The sequence below is a fragment of the Pomacea canaliculata genome, linkage group LG5, assembly GCF_003073045.1.
Source record: "Pomacea canaliculata isolate SZHN2017 linkage group LG5, ASM307304v1, whole genome shotgun sequence".
Classification (NCBI taxonomy): Eukaryota; Metazoa; Mollusca; class Gastropoda; order Architaenioglossa; family Ampullariidae; genus Pomacea; species Pomacea canaliculata.
In genome coordinates, this window is record NC_037594.1 from 9,746,789 (window position 1) to 9,770,699 (window position 23,911).

The window sequence follows — 23,911 nt, forward strand, 5'->3', positions numbered from 1 at the left end:
CACCTCCCTTGTTGCTGCCTCGTCTGTTTGTCTGAACTCCTCACTCCTCGCTATGTTAGACTGCTCTCTCTCTCTCCTTCCTCAAAAAATCGCACGTGTACCCTCCTGCCTGTTATTCGTTGAACACGTACGCGAATTTGCATATTGCAAGACCAGTAATTTGATACAGTGCATGGTTACAATCCTTTATCCCAAATGTGAAGTGGCACAAAATGGTCAAAATGGACCACGTGACCCGGTACGACTTTTAAGGTAGGACCTTTGGGCTACCTTGGATGGGGTCGATGCTGAGGGGGATAGAGGGAGAAGTTGGTTGCAAATATACGGGGTATGATGATTGCTCCACGCAGGACCTGTTCACCACTGTTCGAAACAGTCGTGAGTGGCTAACCCTGTCAACTGCTGCGTCTACCCAGTTGATCACTCCGACGACCCGTACTGGCAGACTAGCAGAACCGTTCGGCAACTGGTACCAGCCAAGAGATGTATGAATGGAAATGATGTTTTGACTGACCTTTGACGTTTGGTTGGCTGAGAGAGGGATCTTCGTGGATACCTATTTATTTTAGTAGGAGAGAGAAGGTGGAAAAGACTGTTTTAAATCCTCTCTCTTCCTTACCCGTGATGCTGCTCTGCGTTTCTGATTTGCGGGATCCTCCTAAACTTTGATGGAACTTTTCTGACGAGAAACACAATAAGACAAATAAATTTGCTTGAACCTTGACATGTAGTCTTTTTGCTTTACCACTTGTCATCTCGTGATGATTATATTCGTAATATTTGCACAGATTGATTTGAAAGCAAAGCTTTATATTGAGTTTTATGACCATAAGGAATTCATTAAAATAATGGAATTCATCACAAACCCTTATTCGCGCGAGAATAATTTTATCTGCGTTGACCTTTATGAGCACATTTCCCCCTGGAAAACCAACAAATTAACAACTGTCGTTCTCGAGTGTTCTATGTCAATGAAAACAGGAAAAGATAACTGCATAGTTTAATACAACATCTGCTAGTGGTAAGTTATCTGTTCCAGCGCATGAGATGGTAATTCTTCGTTCTGTCGGATCTGGTCTCTTTAATGGTGACTGGCTTTTTGTCGTATTATTTATATATTTATAGGTAGATGTAGATAAGTGGATAAAAAGTTATTTAGGTGCGCTGCATCTACATATTTTGTGATAAATATATCTCGTGATGGACAAGACAAAGAATTACCAGCAGCAAAACAGTTCAATGTCGATTCATCGCATCGATCTTGGAGGAGACAATCTTTGCCTCTTTCTCGAGGAAAAATTACGGTCTGAAAAGCTTTACCACTCGATGCTAGCCGCCATTTCGCTCTTCTTTCCTTTCGGTGATCGCTTCACCACTTCAGAGTAGTCATTTGTACTGATTCGTGAAAAAAAGAATTGTCTTTAATCTGTTCCCATGCCAGCGAGGATGCGAAACCCTAGAAGCTGCATAAAAACGAGGGACTGGAACTGCTGGAGGGAAGGTTTCCAAAGTATGCTTGTTACTTGCCCACACCGTGTAGGTCGCTGCATCCTTTTAGCGTCTAGTATGGCACTTAAGAGCAAAAAACAAACAAAAAATGAAGACAAAACTCCTTTTAACTATTTTTTTCATGCTTATTTTAAGAGAGAAAAAGACATTGTGAACTTACATTTTTTAACCCTTTACAAATGGTGAAAAGGATTTTGCCTTCATTTTTTTTCATTTGGTTGACAAAATATTGGGTAAAAAAATATAAGTTCAAGAGGTCGTATTCCCCCTGGTCAATTCTTGAAACGCATACTTCATGTATTTCCACGCCACCTCGCGTTCTTTTTTCCTGATTTCATTAATCCTATTTTTATTCTCAGCATTGTAAAAGTTAAAATCACACATGCTTATTAACTAACTGAAGGGAGAACTCTGTTATCAATGTCACCAACGGCATTAAAAAGTGATTTCCAGTATGTGTGACATGTTTAGTACAGATGAATATGTCCACCGAAACAGCAAATAGGTCACTCGAAGGGTACTGGATAATTTAGGCAAAAAATATAATAATCAGTGATTGCTGTGTGTGTGTGTGTGTGTGTGTTCTGTCTTTGTATGTGTTTATACCATATGTCCTGACACAACCTAATCCTTTAAAGTCATTTTCTGTCTACCCTGGACGTGTCTAGTTCATGTGCCTTGCAATCAGGTTTTGTTCGTTTTGGTTTTTTTAAAATTGTGGACGAGGATCTTCCTTCGGGGGAGCGTATGAATTAGCTGCGACCGATTGACACATTAAATCTTCTTCCTCTTTCGAAGCAATGATGCTAAAGAGATTTCACAGCATCGAGAAGTTTTAGCTGTGTGATGGTCGCTATTCCTGAAAATGTAAACTTGTCGACCCATGTCTTTTGCATTTGCACGGTAAAATAATTTTTATCCTTTAAAAAGCACTTCAGAATTTTTCGAAAATGCATTATTTATTGAAAAATACTTTATTTATTTATTTTTTTTACGATTTTCAGCTTTCTACTTGACTGCCGATGTCTTCACCTACCGCGGTAGTGGCCACGTGTCTTTGGCTTTATTGTGACCGAGAGCAGCTGATAAACTGCGGATGGTTCAATTTCCTGACCTCACAGAATGGATTTTATTTCACGTTGGCATGTCAGGATTCCAAGATTGATGAATTGCTTTTTCCTTCATCAACCACACTTACATTCCTTTACCTCTATTACTCTTAGACAGTGATTTACCATTTTGTGTTTTAATAGTATTCTTTAGAGCACAGAGTTTAAATGAGTGGGAAAACGTGTTTTAAGTGCTCTTCTTCTTTGTTATTATTGTTGCTGCTGGTGGTGCTATTCTTATTAAAGTATGAATGTGTTTATTTGTCTGCAGGTCAGTGAGGCCAATGCAGTTTTCCATTTAAAATTGCAAAAATGTGATACTTTTGTCTCTAGTAATTCAGCATCTGAGGTATTTACTAGTTTGATCTCTGACAATATTCGAATCTGTTTTATGATGCTTTGTTCGTTTTTCGTGAACTTGTTGGCACAGGCATGTCAGTACACACGTGTTGCTTAGAATTGGCAAATTTAATATCTTTTGCATCATATGCTGAAAAGTGTAAACTGTTTGAGACATTTTTTAAGCCCACGAGTCGGTTGGACCATTTTCCTTTAAAAATGGTAGAAATGTGGAGGAGCGGGTCTCCCATGTGTATATTACTAACTATGCCCTTATAAGCCCTAAGGCGCTAAAATCGTCTTCTCATTATCTTCGGTTCGCGTTTCTGTTGCCCCCGGTTTGACTCACTTGAACTACTGCCTCTAATTCCGAGGACTGCGTCCTGAATAATTTTTTTTTGTTTGTGTGTGACCAGTTACATCTTATTAAGCCCGAGAAAATAAGCACACGATAAAAAGATGGCACACACACGAAATGTAAAATTACAAATAGCAATAATTACTTCTTTTAAAGTGACTACTTTGACTTAGAAATACTTTCTTCAACACCCCTCATCTTCTCATCATACAGATGTTCGTAGGGCCCGGAAGCTGCAGTCACAATTAAAGGACATAAATGTGTTTTCCTATTTTCCCAAGGGAGATAGTAATCCCCCTGAAATGCCCTCCCCCAATAGGTTTCATTTTCCCGCACTTGTAATCTGGCCATTCCCCTTAATAATTTGCTTGAAATAAAAAAAAAAAGAAAAGATCATGAGCTTAACAAAATTTTCTGTATGAAATACATAAATACTAAAACATATATTTTGAAACACTTTTTCACGTCAACCTTGATGTTAAATGTCTTTAAACAATCGCAAAATCTCAAGCCTTCCTAAGGGAAGGTTAGAATGTAAACTCAATGCAGTTTTGGAGTTTCACTTCATTTATCTGCTCATCTCATATTTATGAGATAGAGAAGACATGCAAAGCCTTTTCTTACATTGACTGTCAGAATGCCATTTGATTCTAGGAGTTTCATCAAGCTTACGACCAGTTTCGTTTTCTCTCCTTTCTCTTCCTGTCACCATTACAGTAAAGGTTGGCTGTCCTGGGTTCAGATCTCGTCTCGGGCACGCTTTTCTTTATCTGCATGTGGCATCTTTTAACAGGGCTGGCTGCCTTGCCATGATATAGCCTTTGACTCTCTTTCTTTCTTTTCTCTAAAATTTTATAAGACTGAACGTGTCTTTAAATGAAATCTATCATTTGCTAACCTACTATCCAAATGGGTCCGTAAGACGAGACACTTTAATTGGTGAAAAGACAGTATAGGAAGGGAGAGCGGACGCAATCTTGCAGTGCGTCTGTGATGAGCACCAGGATGTTGGAGAGGCCATCTTTGACTCTTATTTTTTGGGGTCGATACACAAGAAAGTCAGCGATATAAAAGCAGACTGACTGGGATAGATCAAAAGCTGAGAGCTTATTAAAGAGTTTCTTCGGGATGAATGTGTTGAAGGCGGAGATGTAGTCCATAAAGAGATGGCGTGTATGGGAACCAGGGGATTCAATGTGCTGGCAGATGAAATGAAGAGCTAGAACGACGACATCGTCTACCGATCAATTGGTCTGATAGACAAATTGGAGATGGTCCACTTTGCCTCTGGTGGTGCATAAGAGACCCGGAACTTTCGTCACTCCAGATGTCAAGGCTACAGATGTCTGTAGTAGTTTATTGACTTCATCACGATTATTTTTGGGACAGGGACGATGACTGATGATTTAAAACTGCGCGGGATGACAGAGAGCTAGAAGGATGTTTTGAAAATATCAGTGAAGAAGGAAGACAGCTTGTCGGCGCAGTTCCTCAGTGTGGAAGCAGACACGCCATCAGGGTCTGCTGTTTACCCGCAGCTTTGTTGCCGGAATAAGTTTGTGCACTTCGTGCTCAGTTTTCACAAAGGGAGCTGGTTTAAGTAGGGATGAAGAAGCTGTGGCCGGGGTGTCACTTCCTTATACGGTACTATTTCGTTACTAATATATACGTGTGCTCGTGTTGATTATCACTGGTCAGTCTCATCAAGGACCGCATCCGGACAGTCCATAGCCTGATCTGATCAGCGGCGGCACGGATTTACATATCTTTAGGTAAATCATTGACCCTTGCCCGCCCGCCCCTTCTTGGTGCAGGGGAGGCAACTAGTGCATACCGCAAGTCATTTGCGTCGGGAGATTTTTTTCATTTAAATCTACCTACAGCATAACTTTAAACATTAACATCAGATTCGATCACGTTTTTAGTAATTCTACATTTTTTTAGCATTCATCATTTGTTGGCAGCCTTGCGCGATAAATGCGCAGTTGTCTGATGCGGTCAAAAAGAATGCAGATGCGCTGGCAGGCCCGACAACTCACGGTACGTCACGCATGCGCAGTGACCTCGTTCACAAATGAGGCAAACGAAAATGGAGCGAAATGCTGTATGAATTCGCGAGAATGATGTTCAACTTCCGTGGTCTACGTGAAGCTGAACCTTTTCCCTGCGTCACTGGATGGTAAAATGAAGGAAATGGTTGGGGGATGTTGTGTGTGCTCCGATGAGCGAGGATGGGCAGAAAACCCTTTAGTGTATTGTGATGGACATGGTTGCAATGTGGCTGTTCACCAGGGTAAGCAACTCTAAGCTTCGAAGTATGACCAAAAGTAAGTGCAATTTGTTGTTAAAACATGGACTGATTAAGTAAATTAGCATCACGTTGTGTTTATTCTGTTTTGCAGCTTGCTATGGCATAGTTCAGGTGCCCACTGGACCATGGTATTGTCGAAAATGCGAGTCCCAAGAGAGGGCAGCTAGAGTGGTAAGTGTGTCCGCCATGTTTTAGTGTTCAAAATGTAAACATTTCCACGTGAGTTGGTTACACAGCAGTTACACACGTTCCTGAGCACTTGTTACCATGTAAGTGTAGAAAGAACTGGTCTTTGTAGATTAAGAGAACTTCTTTTTAATATTACAAGCTGATGAGAATCTGTATTTTGAAAAAAAATTTTTTTTGGATTGCAAGCATGAAATGGCAAGGGAAATAAACGAAGACTTGTAAAGCTGTTTGAAAAACTTTAAAAACTCAAGGTGTTTAATGTTCGTTGAACTGTAGTTCCTCAATCTTTAGAATTCCTCTTTCAAAAATGCACTCAGGAAATAACTCTTTCGAGTTCCAGTTTGCAGTGAATATTACTAATTCAAGGTTAGAAATCATGTTATGATGACTACACTTACATATTTTTTTCTAGCAGCAGTAACCTTTTTTTTGGTCAATGAGAATAGCTTGTAAATCATGGGTAGTGAGCATGATATTAAAAACTTTTATTCTCAGTGGTTTGTAGACTTTCTTTTTTAAGTAGAAGATGAAGAACATGTTTTCATTATTTTTAAACCACACCCAAATTATTGACATGATAGGCACAGTGTTTTAAAATAAAGTATACAATATTTTGATACCAATTTTTCAGCATCTCTTAGTCATGATACCTATAGTTCAGTATCTCTTAGTCACGTAGATTTATGATTGTTAATATACGTAATAACTGGTTTGTGCAGCGATGTGAACTGTGTCCTCAAAAGGATGGAGCTCTTAAACGAACAGATTCTGGGGGTATGTAGCTTTCAGCTAAAACAATGTAGTTAACATGATAAATATGAGTGCATAGAATATACATATCATAAACTGTCAAAAAAGGATATTGGTACTTTTATATATTCTATTTGCTAAGTTTCAGGATTCATCTTTTTTATAAAGTAATATTGTCAGTCATATATTCTGTTCTAATTAAAGTTACCTGTTCACTTCTTCAGGCTGGTGTCATGTTGTCTGTGCTTTATACATCCCAGAGGCATGGTTTGCAAATGTACAAACTATGGAACCTATTGTTTTGAAGAATGTTCCTCAGGACAGATTTAACAAGGTAAGAAAGATGGGCTCTGTGTGAGTGTACATGTGAGAGACTATAAATAGGTGCATCTTTTTTCATTTTCTACCCAAATGTCTTCCAACTCCAAGCAGTAGTATAAGTGATGGAAAATGAACATACACTCTCACTCTCTAGTAGGGTTTATTTGATGATATATCAAACTACATCCATAAAATGCAAGAGGTTGTCAAAGTCTCCAGCTATAATTGTTGAAGATTTTCAGATCATCAGTTAAAGCCCAGCATATTTCTTTTGTCTTGAAATTCGTGAAATGATCTGAAAATGTTTTTCTGTTTTTTTTTTATATCATTATTTATGCATACAATATCACATAATAATATAGGTGTATGCTTGTTTTGATTAAAAAGAATATCCTTCAGTAGTTTGTAGTTAAATGTTTTAGTTTTCTCCAAAGATTTGCTACATCTGTGAGGAGAATGAACGCGACACGACAAAGACAACAACTGGTGCTTGCATGCAGTGTAACAGAAGTGGTTGTCGACACTATTTTCATGTGACATGGTAATGTTTAAATATCACTTCAGGAATTTGTTTTTTTGTAGCGCCTTTCTTAGCATTGTTCAGTCAGTTGTTTCCTGGCAGTAATTTAGAATTTTCTAGATGTAGTCACTGCCTTTCATAAAGGGCAAGTCAGAGGTTTCCCATTGACTCTCAGTGCAAAAAACTCTCGAACATTATGCACGGACAACACTTCTCTGTGTGTTAAGATTCCTATGAATCATCCCACATGTGTTTTTGATATAAAACTTAATTTTTGGCAAGACTTGTGGTGATAGGACTCAAGTTGGTGTGGTAGCCCTTTTTGTATAAACCTTTATTTTTTTTTCTTTGGATCCCATTTATTTACCTTATGAGAAATATTTAGTATGTACTAACTGAAAAAGACTGTTAAATGTTCAGTCATCTGGAGATTTTGAATCAGAAAATGTTTTCAGTCCTAATTTTATGCGGTGGCTAGAAGAAGAAATGGTTCACTAGTGTGAAGGAGAAACCCAACAGCCATGCAGCCAGTCAGCTCATGCATCTATTTGTCCCCTCCCCACTCCCTTCGTAAACGACTGATACTAGTTAAGGGAATGAATGCAACATTAAAGGTGGTCAAAACTTTTTTAAAGCTTGTAATTCTAGATGTCTTATAAAATATTGTAATCCACTGTTATTGTTTGTTCCAGTGCACAGGCCCAAGGTTTGCTGTGTGAAGAAGCTGGGAACTATGGAGACAATGTAAAATACTGTGGCTACTGTTCATATCACTATAAGAAATTGGTATGTTATTGTATATATAGCTTCTACTTTAGGCACATGATCTTGTCCTGGAGTTTATATCAACAGCATGACATCCGCCATGTAAAAATATAGATAAGGGAGACAATTTTTAGCTTCATTTGCTGTCTTTGTGTTATAACACAACAACTTGTGTTACAACATCATTGGTAGTGTAGTATGATTTCCTTTTATGACAGGATTGATAGCTTGGTTTATAGGTAATCTATAAGTAAAAAAAAAAATAAGTGTTAGATTGATTTAGAATTTTTGTACTAAAACTTTTGTTTGTCTAGCCTCAACTGAGCATCCAAGATTATGTCCTCTTGCAGTGTGTGCAGGCATAAAGTTGGATTCTGTTCACATCAGTAAAATGCATTTAGTGCTAATAGGGGCTTTACAACTAGTTTTAGTTTTATTTTAAACATCAGATGTGCCAAATCGATGATCAAATTTACTCACTGGGCCTTTGAATTAGGTATATGTGTTGACATCAGGTTGATTCTTTTTGCAGAAAAAAGACGCAAACATCAAAACCATACCAGCTTTCAAGCCTATACCCTCTGACAACGCAACTCCTGACACTACCCCAGAAAAAGTGTGTGGCCCTCAAAAATCTGAAAAAGATAAAAAGGTTCTGTGGGATGATTTTTCCTTCAAGAAAATGTTGCTTAAATATCATAATGTAAATAAATTCGGCTTTAATGAAATGGAACCATTTATTACTCTGGTACAACGAAGTATGAAGGACTTGCATGGCACATTCAGATTGTTAAAGAATAGTTTCATTGTCATACACATAAAACCATGACCACAAAATAATAATAAATGCAAAATTTGTAAAGCACATACTCACACTCCTAAAAAGCATGCTCTTAGCGCTTAAGAACAAGAACAAAACATGGACAGCATACGAGGAACAGGAAAACAAATAACATGTGAACTATAAAAGAATAAACAACCGTACTAAATGAAGAATAAAATCAAATACAGAAAACACAAAGAGCAAGAACAAAATTTGGTGCTTAAAGGCAAAACTTCTATTTTATAGCAAGAGAAAGTTATTCAGCTTAGGGTAGGAGGGTGAGAGTACTTGCTGGACCAGACAGAAGCAGCAATGCCTGATCTTTTCACCTCCCTCCTGTCAAACCAGCCTATAGCAGAAAATTGGTATTTAAGGGCCAAATTGTTTTGTCATGGTTCTATTGTATTGTATGACTTTCTAATAATTACTATAACGTTTCTTTTAGAAGGGTGTTGTGAAAAAGGAGGAATCAAAACAGACTTTATTGTCTGTCCAGGAGACCCAGGACAGAAATTTGTCTTCGCTCACAAGGGCAGGCATACATATACAGACATTTAACACACAGTTACAGGGCTTCTGCTTACGCAAAAAATTGCGTACAGTACGCATTAAAAGTTCGGAGGACCCCTTAAATTTTGTCAATGGGGTCCCATTCAAATTTGGGCGAAGAACAGGGACCCCTTAAAAATCTGAAGAAGGGGTCCCTGGTACCCCAAAGAATTTAGCCTTAGCAGAAGCCCTGAGTTAGGAGTAAAAGTTAGGAGTTAAAAAAGTGTAGATTGCACCATTCCATCAAAGCAGTTTATGTTTAATCCTAACAACAAACCTTGGGTGACCAAGGGCCTAAAAGCAGTGCGTAACAAAAAGAAACGTGTTCTTCACGGGTTCTGCCCACGACAGAAGATTGGTACATAGAGAGGTCCGTGATGCTATCCGTTGGGTCAAGGTGAAACGCAAGTCAAAAATCGAGTCTCAGTTTGCTACAGATAACATCCGAGTAGTTTGGAAATATGTGCTTTTTGGTTCATTACTTAAATAAAAGGAAAAAGATGCTCAGAAATTAAAAGAACTTGAATATTTGTTTGCAGCCAGGCAGAGACAGTCACAGAACATCAGAAAGGAAAGTGACTACTAGCTCGGATAGTACATCTGCTACAAATCGAGTTGCCTCCCATCCCTCCAAACCACGCCCTCTCTTTCTATCTTCTTCTGTGGCTCTGAATACACTGCCAGATGCACCTCAAGCTTCCAGCTCTCAGTTTCCGGGTTTCACAGAGGCTGATGTGAAGAAAAGTGCCCTGGGTCAAGACCCTGTGTCTAAGCTTGACTTGTCTCCCTCTGTGAGTGTAGCCAATGGTGGGGGTGTGACAGTAGCAGGTGGGGGAACAAGTGCCTTGAGTGGGGCAGGCAACAGCAGCAACTCTGTAAGCAGCGTGGATAGTGCTGCTCCAAGCTCCGTTTCTTCCAACAGCAGCAGTGAAGGTCGGCTGCACCAAGAGCCTGCTTTCTCAATGTCAGAGAATCTGTTTGCTTCCCTGTGCAACCCTAGCTTGGGCACTGCCAGCAGTGGTGGAAACAGCAATGGCAGCAGCAGCAGTGGTAACAGTGTTGCTGCTCCAAGTTTTCCAGCATCATTTGAGAACTATGTGAGTACCTCAGGCAGTAGTGTTAGTGGTGGAGGAAGTGGTGGATCAAATGTGAGTGCAGCTGTTCCTGTTGGAGGGAGTAGTAACGTGAACCTTACCACCTACCTGCAGTCACAACCAACTAGCAGCCTACAACAGCCCCCATTAGTGCCAGAATTGGATACAGCAACTGTTAAACGACAACGATCAAAGTAAGTTGAACATTGTCCTGTTTAGTGTGCTTGTTTCTGATAAATGTGTCGTTTTATTCAAAAGCCCTTTTTCAAAAATATAATTTATTTTTATTTATATTTATTGTTTTGAAAATAGTGATGTCTTTAGGATCTCAAACGGTAAAATAATTATTAACACCAGATTCATAGTCTTGAGAGTTAAATCCCTCTGTGTGTGTGTGTGCGCTCGCATGCTCTTTGGTCACATGACTGGTTAACATAGTATTCCATTGAGAACAATGCTTGCAAGTAATTAGTATCAGATTTTCTATGTATATTATATAATCTTGAAAGTTAAAATTGTGACTTTTTTTTTCTTATTTGGAAACAGAATGGCAGTGCTTTTTCAAGCCTGCCTTTATATTAAACATGCGACATTTGCATTGTACTGTAACAGTGAAAGACTGTTAGCAAGTTCAGGACATGAACTTTGTTAGCAGTGTATAAATTGTTCCACTGTTCTGCTTTCTGCACATTACATGGAAACTCTTTGTGTTATGATTTGTCTGTAGAACTAAATGTATCCTTCTGATTTTTCAAACCTATGGTCAGCTTCATTTATATTCTAGAGATGAATTCTAGAAGCTTGCAGTTTATTTGAAAAAAGTTATACACTCCTACCCAACTGCCTAGCCCTTCTTTGTTGCTGATACTAAATATTTGTTATGAAAATGCAGCCTCTGTTTAGTATTTATTGTTACATACTTTATGTAACTTTCTGTTGAGTTAGAAAGTGAGTTAATGCTATGTTGCAGTGTATGCATGATCTAAATGTTGTTTTCTTTCCACCTCTTTTCCTATTGTTACCCATAAAGGGAAGTTTGCATTAAAAAACAAAAGAAAACAGAGATACTATGTGGCATATTCTTATTCATTGCTCGTATTTGAGTGTTAGAATTCTTGTAGTGGAATCTTTTGGGTATATGCTGTCAGCGTTTGCACCCTATTGGTCTTTTATAAACAAGAAAATTAAAAACAGACAGGCATAAAACTCACCATCCTCATATGTCTGATGACTAGATCTCAGGAACAAAAAGAGGAAAAGAAGAAGCAGAAGAAATCCAAGGCTGAAGTGAAGAACAAAAGTGTGCGAGGTACAGCAGGCAGCCATAATAATGGTGTTGTCATGGACAACAAAAGCAAGAGAGATGGCATCAAATCACTGACAAGCAGTGCAAGTTCTTCAGGGGCTGCCTTAGGGTGAGAATGACACGCTGACACCGACTGCTGCGTTAAGAGTTTATTCCTTTTTTTTTTGCTACCATTGAAGAGGCCACATAACACACAACCATTACAAGAACCTTCAGCCATTGCTCTTGTATAACCAAGGCATTTTCTTCATGTGACAAACTGTAATTTAAATGGCTTTTCAAATTGCAGGCTTATTACACAGCCCAAAACTTTCTTGCCATACTGTTTTTTTATATAGTGGTCCTTACTGTTGGTGTTAGGCACTAAATAATAACTGAACTTGCAGTTGAACAACCAACTCATCAAATTCACAGTTTGTATATAGTTCAAACAAAAAAAGTAATTTTATCAAGGGCTCACTAGTTAGTAGCTCTGCCTACTAGCAGTACTTCTATTAAAAACTGTGGCACGTTGTTTGCTGTGGCTGAAAGCCATGTTTTAGATAATAAGCTGTTGTGTTTTTTGTGGTACTTTTGCATATACTAACTTACCAGCTTAAAAAAATCATTAATGCTATGTTGCTCCTAAAAAATTTGATGTTGTGTCCCCAAGCATATATATTCCCTAAATGTTATTTTGTCTGAGCCTGTTGTTGAATTCCCAGCACACTGAGCATGCTTTTATTGGGTTAAGTCTGTCATTGGGTGGAAATTTCGAGCCTTCCTGTGATAATAATGCTTATTTTATAGACAATTACAATAGAATGAGAAATTTCATTAAGGCTTCAGTGTCGAAGGGAGTGCTCTGCCTTTTAACTGTTAAATTTAAAATTAAAGATTTAATTTAGTTAGATATTTTACTTGGAGCAGGACACCTTAGTAGTATGAGGTGTTAACATTTTAAGTTTCCATACATTATAACAAATATACCAAAGAATAAAAAGTATCCAATAAAAATAAAAACAAAAATCGAGTGTGCCTTTGCATTAGAAACGTTCACCCTACCCACTAGGCTATGGCAGCTTCAGTCAGTTCAGTCACCAGTTACTCTATTTAAAGTACTACATTTTTATAAAAGGACGATAACAAGAAGATGGTCAGTGCATGCATGGCAGGACCTTGTGGGGGGGGGGGGAAATAGTCACAACCTGGACACTGTAAATACAGACATGAGCTTTTTGGTGGTGGCCACTGATATCTATGCATTATAAGACTCCAAGTGATGTCTTCATCAACACTGTTTGGTTCGTAAGGTGACAGGAGCCTGTTTTTTTGCTTAGTTGTCATTCTTTGGATTTTTTAACTTATTGCAGTCACACCGGCAAACCGAAGACAATGGCTTATTTTAGAAGTCACATGTAAAGTGCTTTTATAATTTTTTTAATTCGCAAACTGTTAATGGTACCGAAACAAAAAAGTAGCTCATTTTAAAAGATGAATCATTTCTTTAAGTTACTTCCCTTGGTTTGTAGGACAAGACGTCCAGTCTTTTTCAAGATTAAATCCTTTGCGGTGAAGTGAGCAAAATGTGACAGACCACATGGGTCAATGTTTCCTCTGTTTTCTGTCAGTTTAGACTGCAAAATCAGCAGAATTACTATGGATCCTGATTTTTTTAATTCACATTAGGATGAAAAAGTTTACTCGTGTGAATTAATAACTGGAAGATTTTACATGCATACTGAAGTTTCACCGCATCTTCACTTCAGAAATATGAATCGGAAGGGCAGTTTGGGGTATGCTGATATATGTGAATTTTCTATTTTAAAAAAAAAAAAAATCACTTCCTAAAGGTAGAACATTTAATTTTTGCTAAATGTGATATTTAACACTAATTAAAATTTTATTTTTATGACATATATTTACTTTTGTATGATTTTTGTGAAAACTACCTGAAATGTAATTAATAGAGATGTTTAAAAGGAAGGTGACCTTATTGAGTTAAACAAATCCTCCAACCCCTTCACATTGAGCATGTCTTCTTTCACCCCTTTCTCTTTTCTGTTTGACATCAATTTGTGCCCACCAAATCCATGTTCATGCATGTAGATGTACTAACTGTTTCTTTCTTTAACTAAATAAATTCTTTTGTTTTGTCATGATATCTGCAGATTCAGAAATTCTTAGTTTTATTGACTGTGCTGTTAAAAGACCTTTATATAAGAAATTACTTTTTTTTGTTGGTGTTCTACATACAGGTGATTGTATGCATCCCCTGTTGTTTTCTTTCAGGCACCACAACTATGCCAGCAGTGTGTTTGGTGGAAGCCCTTGTTTTCAGAGTCCTGTGCAACTGTCAGGACTTCCACCATCCGGTTAGTTGCCAAGCTGAAAATTGCATAACTAACATAGCATTATTTAATTGATATGGCTAGGATGAAGCTTGCTGTATGTGAGATAAGATTGATACACATCATTATTAAGACATTTGGTTATAAATAAGACCTTTAAAATTTGAATTTGGTCACTGTTGTTACGCATAAGTAATCATTAGAAGATAAAGATTATCTGATTTATCCCTGCCCCTATTTCACAATGACAGCTTCAGCTGCAGTATAATGGTTTTAAAAAAGACCTAGCTATGCAAAAATTAATAATTAAGGTTAAAAAAAGTCAGGACAAAGCACACATGATCGCTGAAAAGAGAACAGGGTGAGGATGAAGAGGATGAATGAAAGAGTTTTAGCAAACATTGGTAGAAGAAATGTGTCCTTGGTTAAATTTTACTTATACATTCACAACACTGAAAGTAAAGCAAGAAATGGCTGCAATGATTCCAAATAGTCTTACTAGAAAAAGATGGTGCTGGTCGTTTTATGTGTTATAGGTAGGACACGGTTAGGGTGTTAAGAGGTGTTCCCAGAACCTTATTTAATTTTTGAAAATATTGATTTCATCATTAGGGTACTATTTAACTTTAAATTTATTATAAGTGTGTGTGTGGGTACGCCTACACACTTGATCTCTCTTCTGCTTTCCTCTGTTCCATCCTCCCCGGGCCCTCTGTAACCTGTTTAAAAAGAGTAGTTATTTTCGTAACACAACTAGTAAATACCATTTCTTGTGTACTTTGCCTGACTAGAGTCATACATAACTTTCAGCACCAGATGTAAGTTTTCCAGGGACTATTCCCATGTCTCAAGTGCTTCCACCATTCTCATCTTGTTCTCCGAGTTATTGCTATGGTATGTTCAAAACATTAAAAAAAAAACCACCCAGATCTTGTATTTTGTTTTCATGGACATCTTTTTCGCTGGTATTCTTGAGCAGAATGTTGTATTTATGTTGTCACTGTGTCAGTGATGGAGCATGCTGACAGTGTCTGGTTTTTCTCAGTCTTGTGTAAGAGTGTAAGTTCTCTTTCATTGTCTCACTTCTCTTGAAATGTAGTATTGTAGGTCTTTACTTTTAGAAGACAGGAGTGAAGTATGTAGTACATTGCTGAGTTCAGGATAAAATGATCCTTTGCAGAACAAAACATTTTGAATCTTTGTTAGGTTGTTCCAAAGGAAATGCACAGACAGATGAGCAAAGGAGTCACAGAAACTTTGACATATTGGAGTGGTTGGAGTTATTCATGTCAAAAGTTTATATTCAGCTTTATGGGATCCACACATGGAAAAATGACTCTGTCATGGCAGCTTAGTACTCTTGAAAGCACACCGTTTTATGGCATATCAAGATTTGTATAGTATATACTCACACTCCTGCGGAGCAATGCTCTTAGTGCTTAAAACAGGAATGAGACTTGGACAGCTTGTGAGGGCTGGAAGAATAGACAACAGTACTGACGACAAGTAGAAGACGCAAAAAGGCACCAAGTAACAAGACTGAGAATATCATTATTCTGCAGAGGAAGACGAGTAAGAAAGTAGCAAAAGCAGAAAAGGGGAGGGTGAAAAAGGACTAGCATTGTGGGGACTGTTGTTAGGAGTAATTCTCAAGGAAGAGGTGCATTTTCAGTGCAGATTTGAAGGATTCAGTTGTAGGTAGATGGTGGTTATGGAAAGGGAGAGAGTTCCATTGTTTTGCTGCACAGTAACCAAAACTCCGGTGACCATATGTTGTTCTGATGACAGGAATAGGATATGTTCCATTAGATGAAGAGCGTAGTTGGAAGGGAAGTTCAGAGAAATAGAGCAAAAGCCTGCAAAGAAATTAAAACAGTTTGGACAGTTTGTACTGAATGTGAGAGTGGATGGGTAGCCAATGCAGAAAGTAAAGGGAAGGAGTGACACGATCCGTTTTCTTGGCTCTAAGCACCAGACGTGCAGTAGTATTGTATTTTCTGGAGTCTGTGAAAGAGGTATTCAAGGCAGCATGTGAGCAAGGAGTTAAAGTAATCAAGCTGATAAAGAACAGACACACAGACAAGAGTGCTGGTAGCGTGTGTAAATAGAAATTATCAGTCTTATCAAAAATTTCAACACACTGGCTCTAGTTATTGAATTTTGTCAATATTTGATCATGGTTACTACCTGTTGGTCCAGAACCCCATCAGTATTATCCTTTAAATACCATGAGTGCAGTGTGTTGTTTTGTTTCTCTGTTTTAATGTTTGTTTATGCATTTTGCTGGGATATTGGGATGCTTTAGTTAACCCCATAATAGTAAGATTTTTTTTTTTACTGTGAAAAGTGGGAGATAATAATGCTTCATCACTGTGCAAAGAAAGGGGCCATAAGGATTAGTCACCATACAGCACCTGCTGCTGCTGTGCCATTGTATCTTATCTGGTTCCATTGCATTAACCTTGCTACACTTATGCATTTAGTAGTCACCAGCTCCTACCCTGCAAGAGTATGTGTCATTGTGTGGTCAAGGTTACTGTGACAATGACAAGGAATGTTTGTATTAGGGACAGAAGTTAATGCCACTGACAAAGCCAAAAAGTAGCTATAGACAGTAGTGCATGTATGTAGACAGTTATTTAAGTGTACAATAGGAGACTGTGTAGAAAAATGTTTTTATTAGTGTTGTTTTCTGTATACATGTGCATAGTTATTTTAGTGTACCTGTGGGACCATGTAGATGTGTGTCTGTGTATGTGTGAGTTGGCATTACCCATATAAGCTTAAAGTTTACTTTGCTGTTTGATTCAAAATACATTTTGTCCCTCTTGACTAGTTTTTTATATAAAGTTCATTGAGCCCAAAGAATACAAACTGGATAGTACCCCCAGAAAAGCAATAAAAAGCAAAAAAAAAAAAAAAGCCATAAACATTGCCCTAAATGAATTAATTAGGCTACTAGCCTAATAGAACCATAACTATAACCATAGCTTAAATTTGAGATAGGTTTGGAAAAATCTTAGTGTGTGTGGTTAAGTGTCCTTGTGAGACATTGGGTTGATGTTTATTCATGCATATGTTGACATTACCCATGTAAGTTTTGCTTTTTGCTGGCTGCTTCATTGGGCATTTGTCTTCCTTTTATAAAAATGTTAACTTTTTTTTAGTGCAAAGCACAGTGAGCCTGGCTTCAGCTGTGGGCATCTTTCTGTAAAAGCTCTCTGGTTATGATGTTGAAATATCTTTTGCATAAGGCTTTTTTTAAAAATAATAGCACAGATTTGTTTTGTCTGACTGATGATTATTTATTTTTATGTACTGTTATTTTGCTGTTATATGCATGAGGTAGTTAATTTCAACGTTAGTTTAGGTTTGAAAGTGATGATAGTGATCATGTTTGATTTAATGTGTGCAGATAAGTATTTTTGTAAGCTTTATTTCCTGTTGTATCATATTGAATATAGCTTTTACTATATTTTTTTACTTGCTTATGCATGCATGCATATTTGAATAATTCTTTTTTGTGTGTGTATTATATAAGATATATGTGTGTTTGTGTGCAAGCACACACACAGAGTCATGCCTGTGCACCTGCACCTTAAGTGTCTGCAGTTAATAAAAAATTAAAGAAATGAAAAGTACATAAGTTTAAAAGTGTGCCAAACAAAAATGGACTAAAACATGGTGAAATCCAGCATTTGACTCCTATTCCTTGGGCCTTGTATCTGCACCTGCCAGCAGAACTTTCCTCCGTTTTGCTTTGAGCATTCTTGCTGTTCTTATTAGGTGCCTTTATATAAAGCATTCAGTATTATCTAAGGTTTCCTATAACCATCATAGAGTTTTGAACGCATCACTTGCAGGTATTGGGGTATATAAGCTTAACTTCAGGTGAAAGTTTTAAAGGAACATGAGCTTTTGGGAAGGGGTGAGGGGGGCAGAAAATTTCTGTCTGAAAAGATTAACTATTTTTGAATATTGCTACACAATACTTTGACTTGTCGGCTTTTTAGTGTGGATATGAAAGAACTTTATTTTGAACCAGCATTTTTGTTTTCTCCCTCCTGCCTACATAGATGGAGAAAATGTGAATGGCTCAGTGTTTGCACCTCCAAAAGTCTTCCCAAGTTTGCACACCAACAGACAAGATGACTCTTCACTAGGGTAAACCACTAATAAATTACTCCTTCTTGTCCTAGATGATTGTGTGGCAGAGATATAGATAATAAAATACAACTTCTTTTGAAATTGTTGCACATATTGTGTATGATAGTGACTGGATGGGCACTATTACGAGCTATTTAAGAACTTATTAGTAGAGAATATTAGAAATGATACATTCAGAGATAAAGGAAAGACTGGTAATGATGTTTCATCAGGTTTCCAACGTCTTTGGAGCAGCTTCTTGAACGGCAATGGGAGCAAGGAGCTCAGTTCATGATGGATCAGTGCCAACACTTTGACAGTAAAATCTAGCTCAGTGCTCACTGTCCAGCCTTTATTACTTTTCTTAATCTTTCACCCATCTTGTTCTGCCCTTACCTCATTTTTTCTACTAGATTTACTTCACCTTCCTTCACCTTTCTTCCTTTTTGCTCTCCCATTACTTTCTCTCCCTCTATTCTCCAAAGTGTTATATATTATAATTTGAATTTTTTACTGAAAATATTTATCTCAAAGTTTGAACAATGCTTAAAAATGCTAAAAAGTATTTATAGGTAAATCACACATCATGTGAAAGGTTAAGTGCCCACTTTTTATCTGTTTGCTATTGTCATTCTTGCTCATTTTTATGGCAGTTGCATCATTATTGAGGTGCCTAAACCAGTTGAAGACAGAAAATGCCCGTCTTGAAGAGTCGATCAAAGTGTTGACTTCAAGAAGGGATCATCTTCTTGCTGTCAATGCACGGCTAGCACTGCCATTTTCCACATCTTCATTACCACACAGGTCTGAAGGAGGTAGTCCTGAAACTCTTGATAAAGGACAGGTAGGTTGGTTACAGTTTGATCTCTTATCAATAATTTGCTTTCTTGCCAGGCACCCTACCAGTTAAAAATATGTAAATCTTTGTCATTCTTGTTTCTTTTATAAAAGGATCTGGCAGCCAGAGAATAAAGTTTGAAAACAAATATGATGGTGTGCTAAGGGATTTGAAGAGATGGACAGAAGTTTGGTCTTATGTTCATTAGCATCATTGAGGAAGGGTTGAGTCCTGCATTTCCTGTAGTATTTATATTGCCTGGTAAATGCATGCTGCTTTAGACTGAAATACTGTACCAATTTCAGACCAAAATGCTGTATCAATTTTAGGTGGAGCGGGATGCTGCAGGGACTGTAAACAAACCTCATGCAGCCAGTACCATGCCAGTCTCTCTGCCACACATGCCAGTCATTGAGCCGATCACCAGTTCTGTTGGTGTGTTCTTATTTTGTTGCTAATCTGTTTCACCAGATCGTTACATCATTTTGTGATTAGCTCAACATCATTCAGTATTTCCAACCCTTGGCATTTGTTGGGTTGGTATTTTTGTCTAGTTTATAAAGATTTTCTAAAATTATTTTTTACCTCCTTGGTTTATGATCTATTTCTCTAGCTTTGTTGTGGTTGTATTTGTTTTTTTGCAAAATGAGGTCTAGATCAATAGAATGCATAGAGGTATGTTGAAATGCATGACACCTTATGGCATGTCATTCGTGGCTTTCAGAGGCTGTAAGCCCTCTTGCAGGATCACTGGCCATGCGAACAAATGATATACACCAGGTTGCCTCAGTCATCACCATGGGAGGGACGCACCCATCTCATGTAAGTTAACAAACGTGCCGGATGCTTACAATTACTGGATGCTGTTTGTCATCTGCAGATATTTGTGTCTTCCTCCACATATACCCACCACAGCGTTAATGATACAGAACAGCTGCATGACAAGAAGATAAACACATAGTAAATAATTTATAGCCCTAAATTAACAGAAGGCATACCTTATGAATGTATAAGGTTGCTTGTGTAAAATGATATTAATAAAAAAAAAATTTCATGGGAACAAAATGTAAGAAATGTTCTTGTATGTTGCCTTTAAAAGGTGTAATTACTGAGTTGGTTAATTCTAAGGATTATTTCCCTTTCAGCCAATGATCCAGATTTCTTGCTCTTAGCATGTCTTAGCAGCCAGATAAATCTGCATAGACACAGGTATCATTGTGCAGGTCATCAAAATGCTGATTAAACTGAATAAAGAGACTGCTGTCACAGGGCTTATAATATAAGTAGCCCCTAGTCTGCATCATTGTCAAAGTACAAAATGTGCGTGCTGTGTGTGTTCCAGGAAACTTCTGGTCAACAACAACTTGTATACTCTGTGGTTCAGCCCACATCTACAACCCCTAGCCTCATAACCATCTCTTCATTCCACCCTCAGCAGCAACATATCCACTCACTCCCTCAGCCCCAGGTTAATAAGGTGTTGGAGACAAAGAACAAAGACAAGACCTGATGGTACAGTTGGTAGGTTGTTCAAGGTGTAGCTAGTCAGTGTTTCCAGTTTTGGATGCCGACTGAACAAGGAAACACCAAGCTGATGTCATGATGAGTGGACTCTGCAATGTGAGGATGGTGATTTAGTAAAGGGCAGGTTTGGGTAGATTGTGCTTCTTCAGGTGTGCCAAGGGAGAATGCTGTATTGATTGCAGTTCGTGTCACACATTCATACAGCACAAAGGTCATTTGCACCTGAAGACAGGTGTGTTGCTTTCAATGACAACCAAAGTGAAACGTTTCTTTTAATGTAAATGTGCCCCCACATCTCCAGCGACAACAGCTGTACCCAGGTTTAGAAGCCCTTAAAAGCTTCTGGTTTCAGTTTTAACATTTACTATATTCCGAAAAGTATGCCGATAAAGGGCAGGAGAAGCATTTGACATTTTCATAGGCAAATAATTTTGTTTCGTTTGATATAAAAGTGTTTACATAAAGTGTGGGGGCCTGAAAAATGACCACCATAGATCTCAAAAGTCAAAGTCAGTCAAATGTTGCTCTGTATATAACATTCATTATTTTCACTCAAGAATTAAAACCAGTTGTTGCCTTGTGTCGTTTTCCTAAACATATGAATATGGCGACTGTGTGTAATTCCTACATATTTTGTTGTTTATCCTTAAGACTTGCACTTGCAATTTTCTATATTCTTATAAGCTGGCACTTCATTGTTTTTTAAATGAACTATTTTTTAATTAATATAGTTAGAGAAGATATGAGACCAGTTTCCTAAAAACCTTTGAAAGATTATTTTAACCGTTGAGTGTTCTGATTGTTCAAATCCATTACTTTTAAGTTATTTTGGAATGCTGCTTTCTTCCATTCCACACAGAAATTGATATCAGTCTTGGAGGAGATCTTACAACAGTTAGATTTTATTCTATAGCCAGTTCTGTTTGTTTCTGCGAGATTTCATTTTTATATTGCAGTTTAGGAGCTAAATGTTTATGATTTGCAGTCTTGATACAAGACTGAAAGGAATGAAGTCATGTTTTTATATGTTAATTGAATTTGACTGTGGTTTCCTTGAGTTTATTCAAGCTGTTATGAAAAAGTGCATTCATTTTACCTTTCATCTCTTTTCAACTGCTATTTAATTAGGTGTGAAAGATGGGGCTGTTAATCCTGTATCAAGTTAGAAATAAGATATTAACAGGTGTTAAAACAGCTGTGTGATCAGATCCATTACCTTTCAGTTGGTTAAACAAAAATGTTACCAAGAACTGCTAACAGTGCAGCTTGTATTTTGTTGTTTCCTTCTTTATTGCACCGGTACGTGAAATGTCTAAACAAATTCATATTTCAAAGTAAAAATTTATTGCACATGGGAATTTGAAAATCACTAGCTCTTACTATCAACTGCACTACTGCTTGGTATCTTATGCAATAGATGTTCTTTGAGAAAGACGCTGTAATAGATCAAGGCACTATTGTCATGGTTTGCTTTCTAAGCATATACTTTGCTGTTTTCTTGGTCCAAGTTTCTCATGGATCATGTTCCAGAGTGATTGAAAGCAAATAGTGCATTTGCTTGAAGATCCTTTTTGGCAAGACTGTTTGTTCCCACAAGTATGGGATGCAAGACTGTTTGTTCCCCCAAGTATGGGATTAGCATGCTCAACACTTATTGCTGAAAACAGCAGGTTGTGTAAAGACATGTTTTTGGTATCTGTGAGATAAAAGCATCTGCAAATCTACAATATAGTTTCTGGGAGAGCAGAAAGAATGTTGGTGCATGGAAATTCTTTTTCTTTTGCTGTTTTGGTGAGGTTTGATATCTTGCAAACTTGTTATAAAGATATTTTTGGTTTTAAGAAGCCTTTTTTCTTAAAAATACTAAACTATGTTGCTGCAACTCTTTAAATGCACAGCGGGAAAATGTTACATGTAAAGTAGATGATGGCTTGGTTATATCTTTGTTATAAGTTTTTTGGCTGAATCAGTATTCATTGTTGACAGATCAGTTATGAAAGCTTTTCAGATTTAATATGCTGAATTTTAATAGATTTTTGTGTGTGTGTGTGCATCATGTATGTATGTATACGTGAGTGCATGCGTGTGCATAATATTATTGTACAGTACACAATGAGTAATTATTTGTTTTCTTAGCTGCATGTTCAGATGCAGAGAAGTGACATATGACCTTGAATGCAGTGCCATATGATTCACACTTAGATTTAAGTAAAGACCTTATGGTTCGATGGGGCAGACAAGTCTGTAGCATATAGTACTCTTTAAGTATGCTGTTCCAATAGCTTGCATCTTTTATGGTAAGAAAACAATTTTTGTTGTCAAACTTTTTGCAAGCTTTTCCTTGGTGCTCAATTCTTCCATTTGTTTGCTCATAACTTAAGGAAATAAACTTCCAAACAGTAATAAAGAGGCACAAACAAAACAGTAGTACTTTTACATTGATATAGCTACCCAGGAGATTATGGTCATTTGAGAGTGGAATCAAGTTGAAAAAAATGTAGTAGTGAGGAAAACACTTGTCCTGCAGCAACTTCCAAAAAGAGGACATCTGGTGCATATTGATAAACACAACTCAAGCTGCTTTTGGTCATGGATTTGCACTTGGGTGGGGGGGAGTTCTCACTATAATATTAATTACACAGTGTATTCAATCAGATGCAATGAGCCCTAATTTAATGCCTGCATTTCTTTACAAATTGAAGATGTTTACAAACCTTCACATCGAAAGGTGATTTACTTTGAAAGGTATTCAGTGCATCCGATAAATAGGGCAAGGACTCTAGGGTGCACATTGTTTCTTTAAACTACAGGTTGCATGGTTTTTAAAAGTTGTATATTGCAGACCTAAATCCTAGAGATGCCAGACATGATAGAAAAAAATAGTATGAGTAACATTGGAAGCTTTGAGCACTCTCATGATGCACCCAAGTCATTCAAATAATATTTCCATGTTATTTTGATCTCCAATTTGACCTTCACCTTTTATGCTGCTCATTTTGCAATCTGCATGTTGTGTTCATCCCACATGAAATTTCCAACCTCTTTAAAATAAACAATACTAAAAACATAGGAAACATGACCAAATTTGTGTATCCAAAAACAGAATGAAATAAATATTTTTTGAAGATTA

At 37.4% G+C, this 23,911-nt stretch overlaps 1 protein-coding gene across 6 annotated transcripts; it reads left to right on the forward strand.

The window, feature by feature from the left end:
* The first annotated feature begins 4,684 nt into the window (after positions 1 to 4,684).
* On the forward strand, positions 4,685 to 23,911 carry LOC112564565 (protein AF-10-like). Of its 6 annotated transcripts, none has more exons than XM_025239461.1 (17): positions 4,685 to 5,087; positions 5,718 to 5,797; positions 6,535 to 6,589; positions 6,790 to 6,899; positions 7,309 to 7,427; positions 8,099 to 8,192; positions 8,704 to 8,823; positions 10,083 to 10,831; positions 11,873 to 12,052; positions 14,215 to 14,297; positions 15,084 to 15,167; positions 18,350 to 18,437; positions 18,653 to 18,738; positions 19,073 to 19,263; positions 19,587 to 19,692; positions 19,982 to 20,079; positions 20,600 to 23,911. In XM_025239461.1, the coding sequence occupies exons 4-17, from the start codon at positions 6,852 to 6,854 to the stop codon at positions 20,765 to 20,767; spliced, it is 2,214 nt and encodes a 737-aa protein (XP_025095246.1). In that variant the 5' UTR covers positions 4,685 to 5,087; positions 5,718 to 5,797; positions 6,535 to 6,589; positions 6,790 to 6,851; the 3' UTR covers positions 20,768 to 23,911. The 6 variants fall into 6 exon arrangements, with proteins under 6 accessions (XP_025095246.1, XP_025095248.1, XP_025095242.1 ...); XM_025239463.1 differs by lacking the exon at positions 4,685 to 5,087 and adding an exon at positions 5,145 to 5,355; XM_025239457.1 differs by lacking the exon at positions 4,685 to 5,087 and adding an exon at positions 5,369 to 5,608.